This window comes from Aricia agestis, chromosome Z (assembly GCF_905147365.1).
Source record: "Aricia agestis chromosome Z, ilAriAges1.1, whole genome shotgun sequence".
Lineage (NCBI taxonomy): Eukaryota > Metazoa > Arthropoda > Insecta > Lepidoptera > Lycaenidae > Aricia > Aricia agestis.
The window spans coordinates 6,583,411-6,608,276 of NC_056428.1; the positions used below are offsets into that span (position 1 = coordinate 6,583,411).

General features: G+C 37.1%; 2 protein-coding genes across 3 annotated transcripts; both read right to left on the bottom strand.

Annotated features, from left to right (window-relative positions):
* Nucleotides 1-6,942: 6,942 nt before the first annotated feature.
* On the bottom strand, nucleotides 6,943-9,130 carry LOC121739314 (acyl-CoA Delta-9 desaturase-like). 2 transcript variants are annotated; one of them, XM_042131700.1, is made up of 7 exons: nucleotides 9,033-9,130; nucleotides 8,518-8,627; nucleotides 8,241-8,403; nucleotides 7,977-8,150; nucleotides 7,649-7,834; nucleotides 7,354-7,514; nucleotides 6,943-7,181 (listed from the first exon to the last, which is right to left on the bottom strand). In XM_042131700.1, the coding sequence occupies exons 1-7, from the start codon at nucleotides 9,122-9,124 to the stop codon at nucleotides 6,985-6,987; spliced, it is 1,083 nt and encodes a 360-aa protein (XP_041987634.1). In that variant the 5' UTR covers nucleotides 9,125-9,130; the 3' UTR covers nucleotides 6,943-6,984. The 2 variants fall into 2 exon arrangements, with proteins under 2 accessions (XP_041987634.1, XP_041987635.1); XM_042131701.1 differs by lacking the exon at nucleotides 7,649-7,834.
* Nucleotides 9,131-11,434: 2,304 nt separating this feature from the next.
* LOC121739315 (meiotic recombination protein DMC1/LIM15 homolog) lies at nucleotides 11,435-23,236 on the bottom strand. Its single transcript, XM_042131702.1, has 5 exons — nucleotides 22,914-23,236; nucleotides 22,358-22,525; nucleotides 20,501-20,603; nucleotides 19,597-19,764; nucleotides 11,435-11,692 (listed from the first exon to the last, which is right to left on the bottom strand). The coding sequence occupies exons 1-5, from the start codon at nucleotides 23,234-23,236 to the stop codon at nucleotides 11,435-11,437; spliced, it is 1,020 nt and encodes a 339-aa protein (XP_041987636.1).
* Nucleotides 23,237-24,866: the final 1,630 nt, after the last annotated feature.

Below are 24,866 nucleotides of genomic sequence, written 5' to 3' on the forward strand. Positions count from 1 at the left end.
AAGTAGCTGTAAGAGAGAGAGCCGCTAGCCAGCTTGTTACTGATTTATACCGGTAATTAATTTTTAGAAACGATTGAAAAAAGCTCAATTGCTTACATTAAATTTTACATTTTACCTAAATGAAATTTTTAACCCAAGAAGATCTCTAACCAAATTATTATCTACCTTTACGGTTTGCAATTTTAATGATCATTACATTAATATAATCATGATTTAAGTCATCTATCTAATAACTATATTTAATAATAACTAGCTATTTGACCGAGCTTTGCTCGGTATTCAATAAAACACGAATAAAATGACATTTTCTAAAAATGATTCCCAGTTAGGTCGATTTATCGCCCCCGAAATCCCCTATATACTAAATTTCATGAAAATCGTTGGAGCCAATTCCAAAATTCCAATTATATAATTATATACATATATGTATACAAGAATTGCTCGTTTAAAGATATAAGAGTACCTGGATGACCGAGCTTTGCACTCATTGACGTCGTGTTACTTAATAAGGCCATCTGCTGGTCGTTAAAACAACTAGTTGCTCGCAAAATAGTATTATTATCCGCCAATAGATGTCAGGAAGAGTCATATTTTTTAATTTATCGATAATGGATAAAACACGAATAAAAATACATTTTCTAAAAATGATTCCTAGCTAGATCGATTTATCGCCCCCGAAACCCCTTTATACAAAATTTTCCGAGCCGAGTCCGAGATATACAATAATTGCTCGTTTAAAGATGTAAGATAAGATTTTCAAGTAAGTATAAAAATGAATTATAAAATCGTAAATTTTGGGTTAGTCATCTTTAAGTTAGTCGCCCCATTAGTAATAAATCATATTTTAATCATAGTCATAAATTAGTACGGTCTATAACATCGATTACTAAATTTTATAATACGGTAGGTAATCGTTTCTTCTGGTTACTAATTACTAAATTAAGTTATTTTTTTTTATGAAAGAAGGGGGCAAACGAGCAAACGGGTCACCTGATGGAAAGCAACTTCCGTCGCCCATGGACACTCGCAGCATCAGAAGAGCTGCAGGTGCGTTGCCGGCCTTTTAAGAGGGAATAGGGTAATAGGGGAGGGTGGGGATGGGAAGGGAAGGGAATTAGGGAGGATAGGGAAGGGAATTGGGCCTCCGGTAAACTCACTCACTCGGCGAAACACAGCGCAAGCGCTGTTTCACGCCGGTTTTCTGTGAGAACGTGGTATTTCTCCGTTCGAGCTGGCCCATTCGTGCCGAAGCATGGATCTCCCACGTAACAAAAATTCCATGACCATGACACGACGCAGGGGACTAAGGGAATCGCTCACTATAGCAACCATAGTAATTACTAGTACCCGATGTATTATTTTAATTTATGGTTATTACCTAATTAGGCATTGACTGTGCAGTGGTCTAAAAAACCTGGAGATAAAAAAGAGCTTGAACTTTGTCACCTTCTTGGGTCAACACGAATGAGGTCAAGATCGAGTTCTCTAAAGTATGTTTTTGTGAGTGGAAATACTTGTAACAAGTGTTTCACAAAAGAGTTATTTTTACCGACTTCCAAAAAGGAGGAGGTAATACGTTCGGCTGTATGTACCATCGAGGAAGTTGATTACTATGCAATTGACAGACCAACGTTATTTGGTCGAATATGTCAATTCAGTGTTAATTGTGATCTGTCAGCTGGGTTTGACGTAACGCAACCAAACTACTTAGGTCCCCGATTTGCATAGGAATCAACTTCTCTGATAGTACCTTTTTTTTGTATATTCAACGATAACTTATCCGTTTGTGATCCGATTTTCAAAATTCTTTTTATGTTGTATAGGGTTTAACTCTAATTTGGTACCATGTTCACAAAAGTGAAAAGTGATCTGATGATGGGATCTTGGAGGAATCGAGGGGACTCCTTGAAATTTGTTAGTATAAAATATATAGTGATTTCAATTTTTTCTGAAGCATTCTAGGTAAATGCTACCAAAAAGTAAGATTTCGCACCAGGTTATACCTTGGATCCGAAGGTACCCAACAGAACTTTTGAATCCTTATAGATACAGGTTTGGGGATTTCGGCGTTGTTTAAACAACTGAAAGCATAAGCCAACACATCAATTTAATTGATCATCATCATCAAAATCATAATTATGCCATGGGTCATCACATTATGACCCAATTATTGATGCTTTTCGTGATATTTTGCATCGAAGCAGATGTTTTTGATGATTATGTTGTATAGGATATAATCTTGATTTTGTATAATAATTAACAAAGTGGTGAGTTGATGATGGGATCTATGAGCAATCGAGGGAAATCCTTGAAATTTATCAAAAGACTCATAGTGGTTAAAATGTTGTTTCCAGTAAGTAACTTAAACATATGTTACGAATAAGAGAAAGTTCATACGAAGGTGTCTCTTGGTCCAAAGGCACTGAACAGGTGCCTTACTCCCGAAACTGATATCGATTTAGATTTTCGATTTCAACCATAAACCTACGACAGTATATATTATGTCTATGATTTCAACGGTTTTTTGACATTTTTAGACATATTTTAGATGGCTAAAGTGTCAAAAAACCGTTGAAATCGCAAATCGAAATCGATATCAGTTTCGGGAGTAAGCCACCAGAACTTCTGAACCTTTAAAGATGAAAGTTTTTAAATTGCAGCATCGCTTAGATAACTGCAAGCATTTACCACAATTTCGCTTACAGTAACATAATGTGAATAGTTAACATTCTTAGTAGTTATTTACGCATAAAGCCTATCTTGTAGATAACTAAAAAGAGTGAAATTATTATTTTTAACAAAAAATTAAAACCGACTTAAAACAATAATAATAACTAGAGATCGGCCCAATGGTCGAAATTCGACCTTAGTTTCAACGACATTAGGACTAAGTTAGGTATGTAGGTACCTATATTTTGTAAAAAATATTGACCAATGAGTTTCTAAAATACTAGAGTAGCAATGTCTTACAAAAGATTCTCAGAAATGCGTAACCACTTTTTTGTTCAAAAGACAATGTCAAGTCATATATTCGTTATGTCATTATGTATGTGAGATATGCCTGCAGGCATCTTCGAAGTGGCAACGCGTTGCTACCGTAAACTTCCAATCTAGTTACGTTAGTAACATAGAATATCATTGATATTGACTTTATCATAATTTTTTTTTTCAACTCTTTTTTAGGACTCAGCTGATCTCAGACTGGCCGTGTAAGCATTGTCACAATAGACATAACTACTAATATACCTAATAGTATCTAAAATTCAATAAAAAAAAAACAATAATTCATTTTCAATTTTTCAACTCGTTGTCAACATTGTCAACCATAGACATAATATATACTGTCGTATAGGTTTATGTTGTCAACAGACTTCAACCATAAATAAAAGAGTACAATTCGTATGTATAGCTTTGTCACTCAAAAATCTGTCATCTTCTTGAGTGTGCGTGTTGTAGTGTGTGTAATGATTTATTTGTTAAGAAAATGTATGATAAAAGGATAATTTCAAAATAATATTAGCTCGATGCACTCCTTCACCATGCCTGCCTAGCATACGCCAACGAGATATCTCACTCTCAAGATAATTAAAAACTACTCGTCTCTTAATGTCAAAATCTTGACATTGTCTTGACAAAACTCTATAAAATGTGTTATTTCGGTGATAGATCTACGCGAGAAAAAATGTTTGTCATCAGGGTCAATATAGAGATGAAGAGACAAACCATCAAACATCGAGAAAACATGTAGAGTGAGATATCTCGTTGGCGTTTGCTAGGCAGGCATATGAACTATAACTGTGCAAAATTTCATTCACCTACGTTTCCCCATTTTTCGTATATTATCGTACCTATATATTTAGATATGAGCTATAATTATGAACTAAAAAGTATTAAATAACTGTTATGTACTCTATAATAGTGCCTTTTTTAGAATTCGTCTAAATCTCAACTATTTCTGTACATATTACAGTCTTTATTACTTTGAAGTTGGTACCAGTCCCAAAAGTTTCAGATATTCTGACATTGACTCACTGATCTCCATTAACTTGTTTAATGGAGGTCAGTGCAATGACTGAACTTACAATAAAATTAGCTGGTAACGACTTCAAAATAATGTATGGACATTAAGGGAGCGACTAACCCTAAAGTGACGATTTTATAATTCATTTTTATTTTTAATACTTGAAAATAAGCCCCGAATTGTTTTTTTTGTACTGTTTTTTGATCCTCGTTTTTTTATACATCAACTAAATCGAGTAAAAAAAAACGAAACGCCTTAGATAATATATTCTTTGTTATTAATAAAAAAAAAAATATCTGAAAATTCCAAATAATTTGGACATAGTATGGCAATTTCGTTAAAAGAAGAGGTAAGTAACTTGGGGATTTTTTTCTATCGAGTGAAATTCATAATTATATCGTGTAATGGAATGTAAATTCCACTGTGTTAGATCCTTAACTAACACATATTTTTTTCAGAATGTAAATTACTATATTTTTATGTCTCCTGTCACTTTTAAATCTTGAAAATCGTCCGTTTCTGGGAATACAGGGCCTTAAAAGGCCGGCAACGCACCTGCAGCTCTTGTGATATTGCGAGTGCCTATGGGCGACGGAAATTAGTTACTTCCTATCAGGTGACCCGTTTGCTAGTTTGCCCCTTATTTTATAAAAAAAAAATACCAGCGTCCTAGGCGAGATTTTTTCGGCGTCCAAGGTGCTGCTGCAGCCAGCTACACTACTAAACCCTGGGTGGTAACTGGTAGCCAAGCTTCCGCCCACTTCCCCCCCCCCCCCCCCCCCCCCTCCCTAAACGCGTCTCAGTAGAAAGGTATAAAAAACTTTAATATTATGCTTACTAATTTATATCTGGTAGTGGTAAGGTGTGATGTGATATGACTATCGAAATTATATCATATTATGTGAGCAATAGATACATTAATAATAAGATAAATTAATTAACACTTGTATGTACATGTATTATCTAATCTAAGCGCCTGGCGTATCATTGGCCCACTGCAGTCACGCCACTATGACGAGTTGACGGATTTCGACTTTGGAATCGTGTCTCGCCCGGCAACGTTTGAAGGCGGGTCGCAGTGTTATCTGTTATGAGGCCAATGCCTCTTGTAAGTTCCGCTTCGAAACCAGCAGTCCCAGCTCGAAACTTCGGTTAAGTTAAGAACACCCCCATATTAGCAAATGGATCGATATTTTTTGTTGAAATAGCATCGGTGGGACAGCAAAATAATTTTGCGTTTGCTTGACAATCTCCGCACGGCATAAATCATATTATAATTTCTGCCTCCATCTGTTAATCTGTAATATCTTTTGGGGTCCTCAAAAAGCAAAAAAGCGAGACTTGGTCGTAAAGACCAAGACTCTATAGATCTATAATATACAGGGTGTAACAAAAACAAGTGATAATACTTTAGGGTGTGTACGTGTTCCTTGTAGAGAGTTCACTGTGAAAGTAGCAGCGCTGAAAGACCAAAATTTTTTTCACTTTTGTATGGGGAAACTCGTGACGCTCGGGCCTTTGCCCATACAAAAGTGAAAAAAATTTTCGTCTTTCAGAGCTGCTACTTTCACAGTAAACTCTCTACAAGGAACACGTACACACCCTAAAATATTATCACTTATTTTTGGTACACACTGTATAGATCACCAGATAAAAAAATTGCACAATTTTTTTTAATTTACTTAAAATCTCTCAAAATTATTAAGAAACAGCGCTTACGCTGTGTTTCGCCGAGTGAGTGAGTTTACCGGAGGCCCAATCCCCTACCCTTTTCCCTTCCCTTCCCTACCCTACCCTCCCCAGTCCCTTATTACCTTATTCCCTCTTAAAACGCCGGCAACGCACCAGCAGTTCTCTGATGCTGCGACGGTAGTTGCTTTCCATGGGCGATGGTAGTTGCTTTCCATCAGGTGACTCGTTTGCTCGTTTTCCCCCTTATTTCTTAAAAAAGAGATGCCGTAAGAGAAGGTATCTACTATTTTAAACCTACTTACAGGAAAACAATTATCTTATTTATACTTACTTATATTTATGTATAAAATTCTCGTCTCACAATGTTAGGCCGCGTACTCCTCCGAAACGGCTTTTCTTTTTAACCTTTTATATGCATACTCAGTGGGTCTGAGAATCGGCTACTGGGTAAGTACTTTTTATATTGATAAGTGTATTTGTTGAATAAATAATAGTAAATTATTACAACTCGAGACTGACGGCGACCATTGTTTGTGCGACGCGAGTCACGTGGGGCGAAATACTTTATATAATATGGCAAAGAAACATTTGCCGGGACAGCTAGTAATAATATAGTTGGTCCCAATGGAACGAGAGAGTACCTAAGTCACAGTAGTACAAATTACAATACATATAAAATCCAGGATATTGTTAGTGTCTAAACACACTAGGCCGAAGTTACGCGGCGTAAATTACGCCTGCAATGTCAAACGCATACAATATACGGACGGAACGCGACGGAATAGTGTGTCATGCATGGGTTATTTAAAATACATTGCGGGCGTAATCATGCGGAATTTAAGGCCGGCCTAACTTCGGCCTAGTGTATTTAGACACGTGCCTAAGTATAGGAAGCTTTTTTCTTTCTTGAACATTTTCCTTCTAGTATAGGAAACGAACCAAGTGAACCCCGAAGTAATTGCTCAGTCAGAAAAAACTTTATAGCATAGTAAAGTATCGATGAATTAAGAGTTTTGTATAAATATCCAAAGAATAATAATAATAGAAGTTAGGTATTTTTTATATTATTCTGTTTTTTCGAAACGGTTACGTGAGGTTTAGGTATACCGTGTATAATATTATGTTACAATTGCAGATGGTAGAAATAAAATTCAGCAACTTAAACAATTTTATTTATTGAATAGATTTTTCCTTCTAAATCACTTTAAGTTTGCATTATTTTTGTTTGATTCTGTGTTGTAGCACAATATTTCGTTGTACGTGTTCCTGGCTTACTCTATTATTTTGGCAAGTTTCTTGTGTTCCTCGGTCATGTCCTTGTCATCCCAACCCCAAATTGGATTAAGGTGGTGATGATCCTCCTGATGCTCCAATTTCTTCATTTCTGATGGATGCGTACCATCTCCAGTTCTTGATACCCTTGCCTCGATTAAATGACTTGGTACGGTTTTTAAATCGTATGCCAAACCTGAAATTTATAAATCGAGGTAGAGTAATATGTGAATTTGATACACATAAATACCTACATTAACATTTAAGATTTTACCATTATTAATAGGCTTAAAAATAATCGCTTCGAAAGGAGAGCCTAAATATGTGATCACATCAAAAATCAAAACAAACAGTAATCGCATAGGTACCGCATTTATATGCCAGATCTATAAGAGCGGTGCTAATGTTGGTCCTGTAGTTTCCCAGCTCGGCCGCTTTGTAGTCCCACGGGAACACGTGGTGGTAGTTGTGCCAGCCTTCACCCACCGCCAGAATCGCGACCAATTTATTCTCTGTAGGTCCGATGTGCCTGTTAAAGTTGCCATTGGACGAGATATTTTATTTGTCCCGGGAAAAACGGAAAAGACAATAAAATACAGCATATTAATTCGAACTATGAGTTATCGCATAAACATAACATAATTGCGGTAAACAATTACCCACCTATCATAAGGCTTGTTCCCAAAGATATGAGCCGCAGAATTGACTAGCCAAGTGCAGTGAAGCGAATAGGTGTATCGCAAGATGGATGCAATATGCCAGGACACAGATAAACTCTCGTTCCATAGTGCCATCGGGATCAAAGTAGGTATAACAAAACTGATCATCGGCATGATCAGAAAGTAATATCTGAAAAAAAGCCTTAGATGAATCCAGGAGATCGATAGATCCATAATCGTAAATAAATAAAAAATAATATTATATTAAGTTCCAATATTTAGTACGGTCTATCTGTGTCTCATTCAAAGAATTATGGACATTTTCGACTTACTTTTTCTGGAACATGACAATAGGATCCTTTTTTAGATCAGACATATCAACAGAGGCTCCTTTCTCGATGACATCTCTGTGTTTTCGCACCATCAACCACCCTATGTGGGAGAAGAAGAACCCTCTTTTAGCGTTGTGAGGATCCGCGTCAGTTTCTGAGAACTTGTGGTGTGCCCTATAATATTATAGTTCAAATTTTCAGTAACCTTATCCCATTTACTTACAAGTAATTATTCTGACTCCTGATAAAATATTAGGCGCTTACCTGTGGTCTCTAACCCACTCATAGATATGATTCTGGAAAGCGATGGTTTGTAAACAGGCTAAAAAAAGTCGGAGAGGCCATCTTGCTTTATAAGCCTTATGAGCCCAAAGCCTGTGTGCGCCTGCAGTAATTCCTAATCCACTCACGTTACTTAAAATAAAACCTAAAAAAGGCGTAATATTTTATACATAATATCTTTAGTTTCCTAAATACGTACTTAATACTTTAAATAATAATTGAAAAAGAAAATGAAAGTGTTAAAATATTGTCTACGTACTAAATATTACTGTTTGGACTTTGGCCTTAGTAAATGCCAAATATATTGCATATGCCACTGCGACGTGTAAGTAAATAAATGCAATTACATTTCTCCAGACAATCTGAGTCCTAAAACAAGGAAAAATTAATATGAATAAATTATCTTGTATAAGTAGTCGAAGCTCGAACCTCATGTTGGATACGATCTTTGGCGATTTTAGAGTTAGTGAATTAGTGATGTATTTTATCTAGGAGTTATCTTATATCTTATATATTTAAACGAGCAATTCTTGTATAAGTATGTATATATGTAATTGGAATCTCGGAATCGGCTTCAACGATTTTCGTGAAATTTAGTATATAGGGAGTTTCGAGGGCGATAAATCGATCTATATAGCTAGGAATCATTTTTAGAAAATGTCATTTTATTCGTGTTTTATCGAATAGCTAGTTATAAATTATTACTAAACTCCAAGTTACTATATATAAGTATATATTATATTATTATAACATAGTGAAGACAAATTGACTTACTCATTATTAACTTTACTTTTGGTTGCACTCTTTTTTATCAGAGGAACATCCATTAGTTGCACAGAGGAGCTTGTTACCACAGAACTCTTCATTGTTGTTTTGTTACCACCAGCTAACTAAGACAACTAAGAAATGTTCTCTTAAAAACTATTATCTAAGTACACATTTTTTGTTATATTGTCATTGTTTTCATTCAACGAAGTAACAACTACACGTAAATTACTTGACGTATGCGACTTTTTACGGTGCAAACAATGGCAGTTTCTCAATTAAAGCTTTTATTATATATAGCTTCACACGAGGACAACAAAAAGAAGCAATTATAACGTGAGGCAAATTATCGTACCTAAATTGTAAATAAATTCGTGAAGAGTTTAAGCAATAAAACATAATTTTATGTATTTATAAGTGTGTAAGTAATGTGTATTTAGGTTAATAATTCAGTAATTTTTGTTATGACGTGGTACTGGCCTTAATCCTGATTCAAATTTGCTCTTTTTTACCCGACTGCCGGGAGGGTTATGTGTTTAGCGCGTATATTGTATGTTTGTAATATTCTTTATTAGTGTAGATTTTAATCACCTCAATTTCTTCCAATATCGTTTTGTTGTTAAACCGGCATGAAGAGGAAAATGAAAAGGGAATGTTAATAGGCCCCTATGTGCCGTCGCTTTTTCAGTGTGCTTTTATCTGTAAAAGCACACTGATAATTCCATAAAAAATAGAAGAGCCACGATTTATTTTGATCCATATTCATTAATTAAAATGTGACCTTCTAAATTAAATTGTTTTATTAATCTTTCGAAAGGTCTTTTGTTCCAGGTTTTTGCCAACTTAAATTTTATTTATTTTCAGTAAGTACCTACACACCTATGTGTTTAAATAAGAGTAGGTAACTTTCTTAAGTTCTTCTGTTACATCTATGTCATCATTGATGTTATCCGAACCCTAGACAGGTTTTAGGTGCTGATAATCTTCGCAGATTACAAATATTTGTGATAGATGTGTTCCATTACCTGTTATTTGAACTCTAGCTTGAAATAAGTCGTTTGACGCCTGTAATTATATATTGTTATTAAAAAGTTTTACGTAATATATGTACGACAGACAATACGAAAAGTTATGAGTCATGAATATAAAAATTAATCAATAGTTTAAAAAAATATCGTATCACTTCGTAAAGGAATTGCAATCGAAGTTATCGATTTCGTACTGACATTTCAATGGTGCCGGCGATTTAAGATGGCCGCCCTTTTTTATCGATTTGATTTCGATTCAACAGAGTCAATCTCTATTGACATAAGTTCCGTTTCATGCATAATATGACATTTTTCAAATGTTTTCGTAACTATAATTTTATACTCCTACTTCACAGTTAATATTTAAGTAAAAATAAAAAATAAAAAAATAAAAAACTCTTTATTCAAACAAACAAAACAGATCAATTTACACACGTTACAAAAACAGAAATAGTTTGAATTGGCGGCCTTACTGCTGGAAGCAGTCTCTACCAGGCAACCATAAAATATAACTAAAAATATTATAATTTTTATTAATAAGTTAGCATTTAGCATCTTTTCATTTTTATTCATTTACAATTAAGTACTTATAGGAAACATTTGTTTTTGTAGATGGAATATAATTTATTACATTTTGATTTTTTTTGTTTTCTTGTAAAAATGAAATACTTATTAAACTGTAATATTTACTGACTTTAAGTTTAAATAATTCCTAAGCATAATATAGTCCATAATTGTAGTCAAGGTGTTCCGGGACTCGGGGGACCGCTAATGCAGATGTTTGATTCCACATAACATTATAAGACAATCAGCGATTACCTACCTACAACGTGCCTACAACCTACAAGGGGTATGGTGGCGATACAAAATGCAAAAGACGCTGTTGTCGTACCTACTTTACTTGGCGGTCCCCCAACATATCGTGACAACAATTATTATGGACTTATTATATTACTATAATATGCTTAGGAATTATTTAAACTTCAAGTCAGTAAATATTATTGCATTACTTTTTTAAGTTGTTTGACGGGTTTTTTTTTTAATTTCTTAATTTAATTTTATGGTAGTCTAATTTCTAAACCAATTAACCTTTGGCCGACATAATTATTACATATTTTGGCCGACGGTGGTCGAAGCTTAGAACGATGCCTGAGCAATTTTTTTTTAAATTTATTTCGAGATCTATTAAATGTATAATATTACGAGTAGAAATATTTGCATGCCCAGTTGGGCAAATGTGATGAAACCATTGTAAAATCTACTAACATCTTTAAGTACTAACTCACATTTTGCATATAAAGAAATTGAATTGAATTGAATTTTATTGATATTAAATAATACTGAATAACTGCTTAAAAATAATTTATTATACGAGCAATGTTCTTAGTCCTTGGCATCAGCGACACCTCCGTTTGTGATAGCGAACGTAGCTTCACTTTCCGGCAAATCTGGTGAATCGTATATTTTGGCTATTCTATTCTCACCGCGGCCCTTCCTGAGGTAAATTCTTGTGGTTGACGCGTGCGCTAGAATGTTACCCCCTATAGGTTTCTTGGGATCCACTTGAAAGGACATGGTAGCGCCTGGATCGGCTGTCATTTGATTCGTTATGAAAACCGCTACGTTGTATTCTTCAGAAATCTACAAAAAGGGGAACAGGTAAGTTTTGCCATAGAGTAATAAATATACAAGAGTATCAATCAAAGCCCATATAAACCAGCGTGATTGCAATTTTAGTTCTCATCTGAATGATAGATGGCGTTGGATGTATCAAATTGGCCTTAACATGCCTTTAACGGATAAAAATACATGTGCCATCTAGTAGATTCTTTTTAAAACTCCTTGCAAGCTACGAAATAACCCAGAGATGTCGCTGATCGAGAAAGGCATTTATTTAAATCATTGAAATTTTGTTGAACATGGTTGAACAAAGGTTTTGGCTTTTTATAAAGCTATAAATATATTTTTTAAAGTTACATGATAATTTATAATTTTAATAATTAATAATAGTAACATATAAAAGTTCTGTTTCTTCGAAAATATTCTGTGCATTGGGTGCGACAAGCTAACTAGGCCTTTGCATAATATATTTTGATGCAACTTGCACTATTCCCTAAGTTATATCTAGTATAATTATATCTAGTACAACAAAAAAATGATTTACTGAAATCGCATTGGTAGTTCCAGAGATATGCGAACACAAACATAAAAACATACATACATACCTACTTACATACATAAATACCTACACTTTTGAAATGTTTTGGCACATTTGTTCAGACGCAGATATACGAAAATTAGGCAGTTCTGGAATGTTACATACATACGCGTCGAATTGATAACCTCCTTTTTATAAAGTCGGTTAAGTAAAATCAACGCCGTTTACAACGCCGTTGGGCATTAAACGTTGACCGTTCAAGTGTAGCCACCCACTTTAACGCGTTAAAATTATCGCAATAATTGTCGCGTTGTTGGGCATTGACGTTAAACGTTAGTGTGGCCCGACCATAACAACGTCATATTTTCTCGTTTGTTAGAGTAAAGCGAGCTCCACAATCGCGGCGCGAATTGGGGCCGCAATTCATGGGCGCTACGCGCGCCGCCATGAACACGACGCGGATAATTTATACGGCCCTCTACACTCTCAATCTTCGCTTTTATTTTCGGGCATTTGAGTAAAATAGACGTTGAAGTCATTGTTGCTGGCTTGCTGCTGCTCTTACATAGTGTGCTTATCAAAATGTCGCGGGCCAACAAACCGACACCGGACGGGGAAAAGCCGCGAAATGCGAACGCGAAGCCGCGCAACCCACACTCGCGCCCGCGGCCTACGCGGGCTTTCGCGCCGCTAGTGTGGAGCCCGCATAAAGAACTACGAGTAGGACGCGGCATGGCATTCCGATTCGTTCGATAGTCTCAAAACGGTTTCGTTTTCGTTTCGTTTTCATGGTACGACGACGAAGGGTCATAGTGACGTCATATTGACATTTTTGGGGTGGTGGAAAGCCCATACGAAACATGATTTTTGTCGGACAAGTAGACCAGGGCCGGATCTACCATATGGCTATTTGAGCTTAAGCCCAGGGCTGCATGAGTTGACGGGCATCCGCCCCCCAGTTAAGGCTGCCTTTCCACCAGAGCTGAGCGGAACTGTATTGCGAGGAATGTGTTTTTGAAAACCAATAGAATTGCTTCATTGACGTGACTTTAACATGACATCGCTCAGCGCGGCGATGCGATGGTTCTCAAAAACACATTCCTCGCAACACAGCTCCGCTCAGCTCTAGACTCTAGTGGAAAGACAGGCTTAGTCAAGTCAAAAATAGAAGACAATGCGAAAGAATTCATAATTTTATTAAATTTTTGTTGGTATCCCTGAGAATCCTACGATTAAGTTTTTAACCCCCGACAAAAAAGAGGGGTGTTATAAGTTTGACGTGTCTGTCTGTCGGTCTGTCTGTCTGTGGCATCGTAGCATCCAAACGGGTGGACCGATTTTGATCTAGTTTTTTTTGTTTGAAAGCTGACTTAACTGAGAGTGTTCTTAGCCATAGTTCATCATCATCAGCCTGCTTCGTGCTGAAAAATCGCGGTTCATCTGGTTCGTGAAGGGCCGATTAGCAACTTGCAGTTGTTTGGTGGGCTTTATTGCATTCTAGTTCGTGACATTTATGAATATTTACACATTAATGGAAAGTTGACCTGGTGCTGCAGCATCACCTGGTAATCAATAGGATACCCAACTCCTCACCAACTTAGAGCAAGGGTTTCGTGTTTGGGCTCATTTGAATTGCGACAGCTAGTAAGACGTAGATAACCAATAAATTTTTGCATGCTGCTGCTGCAGCATCACCTGGATTCTAAAAGAGCCGAGCTCCATATGAACCCAAAGTGGAGGTTTCATGTTTGGACTCATATTGACGACCTCATCCAAAAGGACATTCGTAGATGGTATTCATTGGGATATAATATGATTCTGTTGATAGGAATTATTCTGCACTATAACCAACACAAGTTTAAAAAGCATGAAATAAAATTAAATTAAGAAATTAAAAAAAAAACCCCGCCAAACAACTTTAGAAAGTAATGAAATAATATATTTTACTGATTTTAAGTTTAAATAATTCCTAAGTGTAAAGTGATACTTTAGTCCATAATTGTTGTCACGGTGTGTCGACCGCTTATGTAGATGTTTGATTTCGCATAACATTATAGTTTAAGGGTCAGTTCACAGCGAACCGAATCGAGACAATCAGTGACATGGCGATACAAAATGCAAAAGACACTGTTGGCGGTCCCCCGACACACCGTGACAACAATTGTGGACTAAAATATCACTTTACACTTAGGAATTATTTAAACTTAAAATCAGTAAAATATATTATTTCATTACTTTCTAAAGTTGTATGGCGGGGTTTTTTTTTTAATTTCTTAATTCAATTTTATATTATACAATTTAGTGAATTTAGGTTTTGGTACTTACTACGAACTGACAGTTAGAATGTTGTGGCCCTATGTTTTTTTAACCCCCGACAAAAAAGAGGGGTGTTATAAGTTTGACGTGTCTGTCTGTCTGTCTGTCTGTTTGTGGCATCGTAGCAACCAAACGGATAGACCGATTTTCATCACCTGGTAATCAATAGGATATCCAACTCCTCGCCAACTTAGAGCAGAGGTTTCGTGTTTGGGCTCATTCTATTGCGACAACCAGTGAGAAGTAGATAGACAGTAAATATTTACATGCTGCTGCTGCAGCATCACCTGGATTCTATAGGAACCGAGCTTCGTATTAACACAAAGTGGAGGTTTCATGTTTGGGCTCATATTAACTTCCATCGAAAAGGACGATAGATGGTAATCATGAGAATATAATTATGATTATGTTGATAGGAATTATTCTGCACTATAACCAACACAAGTTTAAAAAGTTTGAAATAAAATTACTTAAATTAAGAAATTTTCGGAATATCCCCATTTTTTTTTTCTTCCGAAGTTACCCCAATGCACCTTATATGTATGGAGACTGAGAGTCATAATGACGTCATGTCGACAATTTCAGGAATCAGGCATTCGAAAACGCAGCAGCGCCGAAACTTTTCGCATAGAAAAGTTTGTCGGACCCATCGCAATAAAGGCACTCACAAAGTTTTACATTTTACATTTTACATTTGTATGTATAGAAAAAAATTTCGACTGCTGCGTTACATTGCTCAACCGACACAATAATGAAGGGATTTTAAATCGGTTCATTACTTGTGAATTGTGATGGAAAATGGATCCTATACGATAATCGGAAGCGTTCGTCGCAACTCGCAATGGTTGTCCCCTGGAGAATCAGCCAAATCCTGCAATAAGCGAAAATTGACTCATAAAAAGACAAAAGTTACTTGTTCAAGTGTTTGGTGGACTAGTGCCGGTGTCGTTCACTACAGCTTTCTAAAATCTGGCCAAACGGTTACGGCAGATATCTATTGTCAGCAACTGCAAACCATGATGGAATAACTAGCTGCTAAACAACCAAGGCTCGTCAATCACTCTAGGCCACTGCTGCTTCAGGGCAACGCTAGACCACACACTGCACAACAGACGGCCGCAAAACTGGACGAGCTGCAATTGGAATGTCTGCGACATCCACCGTACTACCCGGACCTTGCTCCAACAGATTACCATTTTTTTCCGAATTTGGATAACTTCCTACAAGAAAAAAATTCGACTCTGATGTGGCAGTCTAAATCGCATTCAAAGAATTTATTGACTCTCGTCCCTCCGTTTCTTTTAGTAAAGTGATCAACGTACTACCCTTAACACGTTAACACCGACCGAAATTCTACGACTTTCCGTTTAGGCCATAATCACAATTTGAGCGACACTAGAATGTTCCGTTCGGGCAGTGGCCAGTGGGTATATATGGTGTCCACCATATGGCCGCGATGTAGTGTCGACTTCAAACCCTTCTGGCAGGGCAACGAACATGCAAACTTTGCTTTTGTCAATACGATGAGACTCGCGTAGCCCTCTGGACTACTGGGTTTTACTTGGTTTTCGACTAACGGCAGGAGTCAGGACATAAAATTTTTTAGAGGATATTTTTGGGAGAACTTCTTTAAATTCCCCATATAAGTACAGTGTTTATTACACAAAAAACACGTTTGTTATATGGGGGGCTCCCATACAACCCTTAAATATTTATTTTATTTTGCACAGTAAGAGAATAAAAGAAGTTTAAGGAAGTTTTGTGAAGGTTGTAAAGGCACGGGGGGTGTCGGACACCGCGTCCAACACCGCGACCCGCGCGGGCGCTTGTAACGAAAATCTTAGTTTCTGCTCGGGCCCCATGATGTTTAAAAAGCATAAAATTAAATTAAATTATGATACTTACACATACATAAAATAATATTTACTGACTTTAAGTTTAAATAATTCCTAAGTGTAAAGTAATATTTTAGTCCATAATCACTGAGGTAGTAAGTAGTGAGGTAGTAACTACGTAGTACCTACATACTATGTCAGTGTCCATAATAATTGTTATCAAGGTGTGTCGGGGGCTTCGATTAGTGATCGAAGGTCGGGGGACCGCTAATGTACGTGTTTGATTTCACGTAACATTGTAGTTTAAACTTTAAGGGTCAGTTCACAACGAACCGAATCGAGACAATCAGCGACTTGGCGATACAAAAGCAAAAGTCGCTGTTGTCGTAGTTTACTTGGCGGTCCCCCGACACACCGTGACAACAATTATGGACTAAAATAAATTATTTTATAAACACTTAGATAGTATGAAACCGCCATAGACCATGCGCACGCCGTACGCTGTCAAGCGGCCACACCATACTTTCGATGGCCGCCGCGACCTGGGCCGCTGCGGCCAGGTGCCTTAGGCCCAATTCACACCGGATCGGCAGCGGCCGGCAGCGGCGCGAAGAGCACTTTTAGTGTGAAATAATTTTAAACTTTATTTACATACTTATAACTACTAGTATCGCTTGAAAACTACAAAAGGGCTGGAGGCGCCGCGGGCGGCCGCGCGCGTCCGTCGGCGGAAAGTGCTCGCGGCTTCCCGCGACCGCGCTCGTCGTCGCGAGGCGCCGCGAGCACTTTCCGCCGACGGACGCGCGGTGCACAGTGGATCGAAAATCGAGTATCATAGACATAAGAACTTGAATTTCGGCGCCTTGAGCGGCGCTCGCGCGCGGAGACCAATCATTAATCGAAGCGAATCACTTTTAAACTCCACTTTGCGTGCAATTCATATTATAGTGATTCGCTTACATCAATGATTGGTCTCTCGCGCGCGGCGACCAATCATTAATCTAAGCGAATCACTATATGAATTGCACGCAAAGTGGAGTTTAAAAATTAATCATATTATTATGATTCAATATATGATTCTCCAAAGCGACCATTTTAGCCCTGCTGTTATGCTAGAACTTGGCTTGACACACACTCGTGTCTAGATAAGGGGGTGAGAGTAATACGTTCTTAATATTAATAATCATCTGTGTTATCTTTCACACTACATTGTTTATTTTACTACGGAATGCGTGGCGATGTACGTATCCGGGTGGAATACTACAGCTGATAATAGTAGGGGAGGTCGCGCTCATTTTATATAAAAAGTAATTTCATACCGAGCGAAAATCGTAACAATAATAAGTACTATTCTATTAATACATAAGAGTTTTGATCGTCAGCTACTCCAGTATGGGTGGAATAAAAATTGAGAGTATCTCAAAGTTGTTGTTGGAAATCGTATTGAATTGACATTAAAAAGATCCCAATTCGCACCCAATAAAGCTTCATATCTAGATTATACACGTTCAGGTTCGGTAGGTGTTATTTTAGTTTTAGTATATAACAACAGATGGCGCTTTTAAAGTAAAATGTAAATAATTCTTCTTCACAAATATTGACTATCGAATTAATTACTTAAAATTGCTATGTGGGACAATTTAATGGTTAATTCAAACGAAAATCGCCGTCAGCTGAATATTTGCAGGTGGAAATGTCGTCTACGCGACGCCCTAGGATACATTGAGCGCGAAATAGGGCTATATTGGTTATAATTATAACTTATATCGCTGGCTGACGGGCTTTCCACCCGCATATTAACGACTTACGGTGGTCTTTATTATTAAAAAGGTATCAACATTCACTTGTATAAATTTTGTACGGTATGAAATGACTTTATATTTTAACTTTTTTAACATAGTTCAGTAACGCGACTGACGTTGAATCCCTCGTCTGCGATACGGCTGACGGTGCATTTTTGGTTAAGCATGACCTCAATCCATCCATCCATAAAATTTTCATTCGGTATAAAATCACTTTTCGCAATTTTTTTTTACAACTTTGAAATACTCTCAGTTAACATTCCACCACGGGTGCGGCGACTGACGCTGATTATGTTGATTGATAAATATTAAGCTACCGCTGGACAAAAATTTGGTCGGTATGAAATGACTTAGCAAACGATAGCACTACCTCCCCTACTATAAGATAAAATACTAAAAATCGGCCAAGTGAGAGTCGGACTCGCGCACGAAGGGTTCCGTACCGTTACAGAGCGAAAATAAGGAAAAAATTGAGTTTTTTTGTATGGGAGCCCCCCTTAAATATTGTTTATATTTTAATTTTATTATATTTTAATATTAAAGTACACATATACTTAATCGAGGATTTTGTGAAAATTTCTAGTGTATATGTTAATGTTGAGCCAAAAATACCAAAAAAATAATGTTTGTTCTATGCGTAATAACGTATTGTCGGTTAGTGTGAACGAAAAAGTGAATAATATTAAAATACAATAAACTGCGTAACGTTCGCTCACATTCGGCGGCTGACAGTCAGTGTGGTTTGAAGTTTGAACACGGCCTTAATCGGCCACCGAATGTCAGCGCCTACGCACAGCGTAATAAGTACCTAATACCTAACTAATGAGTAATAACGTATTGTCCGTAATAGATGTGAACGAAAAAGTGAATATGTATGAAAATACAATAAACTACGTAACGTTCAGTTTGGTTTGAACACGGCGGCCGTAGTCTGTAGCCTCTGTAGGTAAAGTTATAAAAAGCTGAAAATAGCAGTGCTGAGAGAACTTATTGTTCGTTTTATATTACAGCTACGTAGCTTCTTGTTGTTAGGGTTCCGTATCCAAAGGGTAAAAACGGGACCCTATTACCATAGAGTAATAAAATGAATATAGCCGTTGGTGACAAAATATAAATTGAAGTTAGCCAAATAGCCAAGTCACAGAATTACTGGGTTAGTACCAATATATGTATTTTGAAAAATATAACAAAAAATAGCTGAAATAAAAGGTGCTAAATGATTTAAAATTTACCCTGTTGCTACTGTAGCACCACCCTAATTTAACGCATTTCAGCGGACACTTTTTACATACAGAGATAGTTCTCCTCCATCTTACACTCCATAAGCTAGACTTCTGAAATTTTCACAGATTATGTATTTCTGGACTCAGGTGCAACTAATATAACAACCAATACTAAAAACAAAGTAAAGTTAATATTTAATATTAGTTTTACCTTTTGCAATTTGGACAACACTTGTGCCAGCTTCTGTTGTCTATCGGCCAGCTCTCCTCTCCCGGAGAAGTCCACTCGGAACAACGCCATGATGGAGTCAATGATCAGCAGCTTGAAAACTCCACCCTCCTCGTGAAACTTCGCTGCTACGAAGTCCAGAAGTTCTGCCTACAAAGAGATATTACTTATACTTCCTGAAGCTGAAACTTTACTGAGCTGAAACTACTTACGGCCACAACATTGTATAATAAACCTTGATCATAGGATTCTTAGGGATACCTACCAAAAAAATTTAATGAAATTATGAATTCTTTAAATCGTCTATTTTTGACTTGACTTATCTGGGGGGCGGAGGCCCTTGAACTCATGGGGCCCTGGACTTAAGCCCAAATAGCCATAATATGGGAGATCCGGCCCTGGTGTCTTGGTTTCAACGCGAAAACGAGACAATTTAGTGTCTCGACCACAGACAGTGGTCTCGACGTTGTCTGCGGGGACACCGGGACGGAGTACCGGATAAAGGGACAGTCCCATTTAAAACGGGACGTATAATCACGTTATGCATGTCCCTCGGGCTCCCTGATATCACATCAAAGGGTTTTCGTGGTTGGACTTGGATACCGCCACAGATACCGCTGTCGATCCAGCGCACAGGAGATAGTATACATATTTCCAATATTATGTGGTGGGCCAAAGAACATGCCTACAAAGAGTGATTTCCATAAAGGAGGAAGCTCTGTGTTCGGATGTATTTCATCAGTGTGACTGTAAGTACATCACAAATCACAATAATATGTGCAACGGCAGTCGTAACTCGTACTGCCAATAAGGGGCTTTTGCGATTATAAATTTTGGCGACAAGGTAGGTAATTGCCTTATAAGTTAATATTATACTTAAACTTACTTGATGTTCGGACGTGTAAGCTCTGGCGTACAACACATTGTCAAGTACAGCATTTTGTTCCAGGTTGAATCTATCTGCTATAGGCCTTAGCCTATCTGGACGACTGGCAATTTAAGGAAACTAGAGGGCAAGAGAGAAAACCAAAAACTACAGAAGAGAGAAGAGCAGAAAGAAATACTACCTAAACATCTTATATATAAAATTCTCGTGTCACAAAGTTAGGCCGCGTACTCCTCCGAAACGGCTTCACTGATTTTAACCAAATTTTATACGCATATTCAGTGGGTCTGAGAATCGGCTACTGGGTACTTCTTATATTGATAAGTGCATTTGTTGAATAAATAATAGTACTTATATTATTATAACTCCAGACTGACGACGACCATTGTTTGTGCGACGGGATAGCGATGGACGTTGCCATGGTGACATACATTATTTAGTCACTTCAATAAAATATGGGCGAAATACTTTATATGGCAAAGAAACGTAAGCCGGGACAGCTAGTTTTCTTGTAAAATTAAGTCAGATAGGCTGGCACTGTCAAAAGTGCAGGTGTACCAGCGCTGCCAGACGTCCCGATTTTGGCGGGACGTCCCGATTTTTTCATCAAAACTAAATGTCCCGCGCGGGACAGGCTCAATCCCGCTTTTCAGGGAGAGCCCGAACGTACGTGCAGCGTGCTGAGAAAGAAAGGAGCGTAATAAAGATAAGAGTGTGGGAGGTAGGGGGGTGGATTTTCTTTGGCTACTTTTGCTATCTATTGTCCCGTAAACGTTATTGAACGCAAATAAAATGATAAAAATAAAAAAAAAAAACTTTCGATTTTATACCTTTTTTTACTTTGTCCCGCTTTGGACTGGAGAATCCCGCTTTTTCACTCAAAAAGTTCCAAAGTCCCGACTTGGCATAAAAAAAATCTGGCAACGCTGAGGACTGAGGTGTACCATTAAGACACCCGGGACCAACTCTCATGCTTCGAATGTCGAAACTTGGTTTGATTCTCAAGTTGTCTCGCTTGCGCGCCGCGTACGATAATTGCAGCAGTACTCAACCTTTTTTTAACCGACTTCAAAAACGGACGTTATCAATTCGACGCGTATGTATGTAATATTTCCAGATCTGTCCAGTTTTTGTATATTATGTTAATGTGCCTTTCAAAAGTGTATGTATGTATGTATGTTTTTATGTTTGTGCACGCATATTTCCTGAACTACAAGTCCGATTTAAGTGGTTCTTTTTTTGTTGTACCCGGTATTGTTCAACTTAGGGAATACTACGAGTTTCACCGAAATCGGTTCAGTAGTTTTTGAGATGGGGAATTTTAATTCCAAATTACGTACAATTTGAAGTCGGTTTTGTCTTTTTAAAATACTATTATTATTCATAAATTTATTTTTAGGGTTCCGTACCCAAAGGGTAAAAACGGGACCCTGTTACTGAGACTTCGATGTCTGTCCGTCTGTCTGTCTGTATCTCAAGAACCGCTATTAGCTATACGCTATACATCTTATATATTTTTACAGAATGTGTATAATATCTGTTGCCGCTATAACAACAAATACTAAAAACAAAATAATATTAATAAGGGAGGCTCCCATACAACAAACGTGATTTTTTGGCCATTTTTGCTCGTAATCAATAATGATAAGACCGGCACTTGAAATTTTCACGAAGGCTTTAAATATATTATGTGTACTTTAATAATTAATAATAATATTTAAATAAAATAAATAATTAAGGGGGGCTCCCTTAAAAAAACACAATTTTTGGTCTATTTCTTCTCTATATCTATAACACGGTACGGAACCCTTCGTGCGCGAATCCAACTCGCACTTGGCCGATTATTTAAAAGGATACAACGTATGTTCCGTATCAAGGAACATGACTTTCCCCCCGCTGTAGCCGGTGGAGTTTGGAATTTGTGTGGTTACGCACAAAGTGTGGGACAGCTGAGTTTTGCCCGTCCGGAATTCACCGAAAACCTCTGTGATAGCCATAGATTCTATACCGCCAGCGAGAAGCTTGCTAAAGATTAAAAAAGCGTTTATAAGATTTAAATAAGTACCGTAATTAGTATATATATACAGGGTGTAACAAAAATAAGTGATAATACTTTAGGGTGTGTATGTGTTCCTTGTAGAGCGTTCACTGTGAAAGTAGCAGCGCTGAAAGACCAAAAATTTTTTTCACTTTTGTATGGGGAAACTCGTGACGCTCGGGCCCTTGCACATACAAAAGTGAAAAAAAATTTTCGTCTTTTAGCGCTGCTACTTTCACAGTGAACTCTCTACAAGTAACACGTACACACCCTAAAGTATTATCACTTATTTTTGTTACACACTGTATACTATTAACATATTAAAATTTTTGAAACTGCATCCTAAAGTATTTAAATTATACTCTAAATACTTACTCCAATTCATTACTTCCAGTAGAAATTTTAAAAACTAATTTTCTTTTGTCGCTTACTTCTAAAGCAGTCATGAAGCCTGATGATATTACTTTTAGACAAGCCTCTTTAATTTTATCGACTTTGGTTTCTGAAAATCCTTTGATATTGTTTAGTTTTTTCTTGGTGGACATTTGCACTCCTTTGATGGTACATATTCCAGCGCCTTTTAATTTTTTTATGTCAGCTACGTTTATACCGTGTTTTTGCAATATATCTACATCTTGGAAAAAACTCTCCTCGTCGTCATTTTCAGAGATGTTATCATCTAAAGCTTGCTCAATCATTGTAATTTATTTTTACTTGTTACAAAAATTTTAATTACGGTACGGTATTGTTATCTGATTTAGAATTTTTGCCGCTCTTTTCCGTTTTTTTTTTTTTTAATTTTTATTCTGAATGCCAAAAACTATACGTTGCTATTTGTATTACACAGTTAATAAAAAAATAAAGGCGAAATACCTACCGCCAACGCGCGAACGCCTGTTCTACACATTGGGCCAGCGCCAGCGGGCCGAACGCGTTAGCCGACGCATTGGCCCGCTGGCGCTGGCCCAATGTGTAGAACAGGCGTTCGCGCGTTAATATGTAGTGCCGACATTACGCCCAACTCGAGTTAACTCGAGTTAAGTGCCCCATTCACTATCCTGTATTGCAGTCCGCCTCCGCCGTGCCGTCCGCCGGCTTATGCAGGATTGTGAATGGTGTCGCCATTGAGATACTATAGACTGGAGAGAGCCTTAAGCGCTTATTCAACTTGTCCTATTTAGGATGTCCTAGCTATTATCCTAAATAATTTAGTCAAGTGGAATAACATTTAGAAAGCAAGGATCCTTGCTAGGATCCTAAATCAGAAAAAAATGTGGCTCCTGGATGACTAAATCAGTGTTGCCAGATGGTTTCAACCTTTTATCTGTAGTGGGAACTGCTAAATCTGTATTAAAGTCAATTTATATTATGTTATAAGATCTGGAATCCATTCGTAGGTAATTTCTTAAGTCTGTTGGTTCCAAGTAGTTCAGAAAGTTCATAATTCATAATTTTACGTGGAGCAAAAATTCTTTCAACCATCTTTTTCGCCTTTCATTTATTTTTATTTTCATTGAGCCAACAGCTAAGCCTATGAGAAGACCAATTTTTTGTTGCTTTGATAGAACTGGAGCCATTAAGAAGACGGCTGACCAAAATGACAACTGATTTAGTCACTAAATTAGGACAAGTGGAATAAGAAGCGAACTAATTAGTCTCCTATGTAGGATCCTAGCTAGGACTTCTAAATAGGACAAGTGGAATAAGCGCTTTTTATCGGTGTATAAGCGTGAAAAGCGTGTACTTAATATTATATCCTACTTACTAGGACATAACAAAGGAGTTGGTCTGCATATTTCATGTAATAAAAGTGCTAATAACGGTTTTTTAGTGAACATTTAATGCTAGATATTGTTGAGTTTTGTGGTTCCGCTAAATAATAAACCATAAGAATGGCCAAAGAATGCCTCAAACACGTGGATTTAACAGTAAATAAGTAAGTTTTGAACAACGTTTTTTGGGCTTTTCAATCGGTATTTTCGTAAGCTAAAAAGATAATTTATAATATGTTTATTGATCCTTTATTCGTGCTATACTTATATGCCTTAGCATTAGTGCTAAAAATGTCACATAAATTAATAATTTGGTTATAAAAATTGCATAGCTTTTTACGTGTGCCTACGGATTCTCATCACTTGAACTATAGTTAATCGATATCATGAGCTAATTGACTTTCTTTCCTGTATCATAATGAGCTTCGAAATAATCGACAAATAGAAATATTCAAGAAAATAAACGCACACTACTTGTATGAAAATAAGCACAAAATGCCCACGCGATGACGGGCTAAGACTACATTTATACTATAATACTTTATCTATGGGTGTC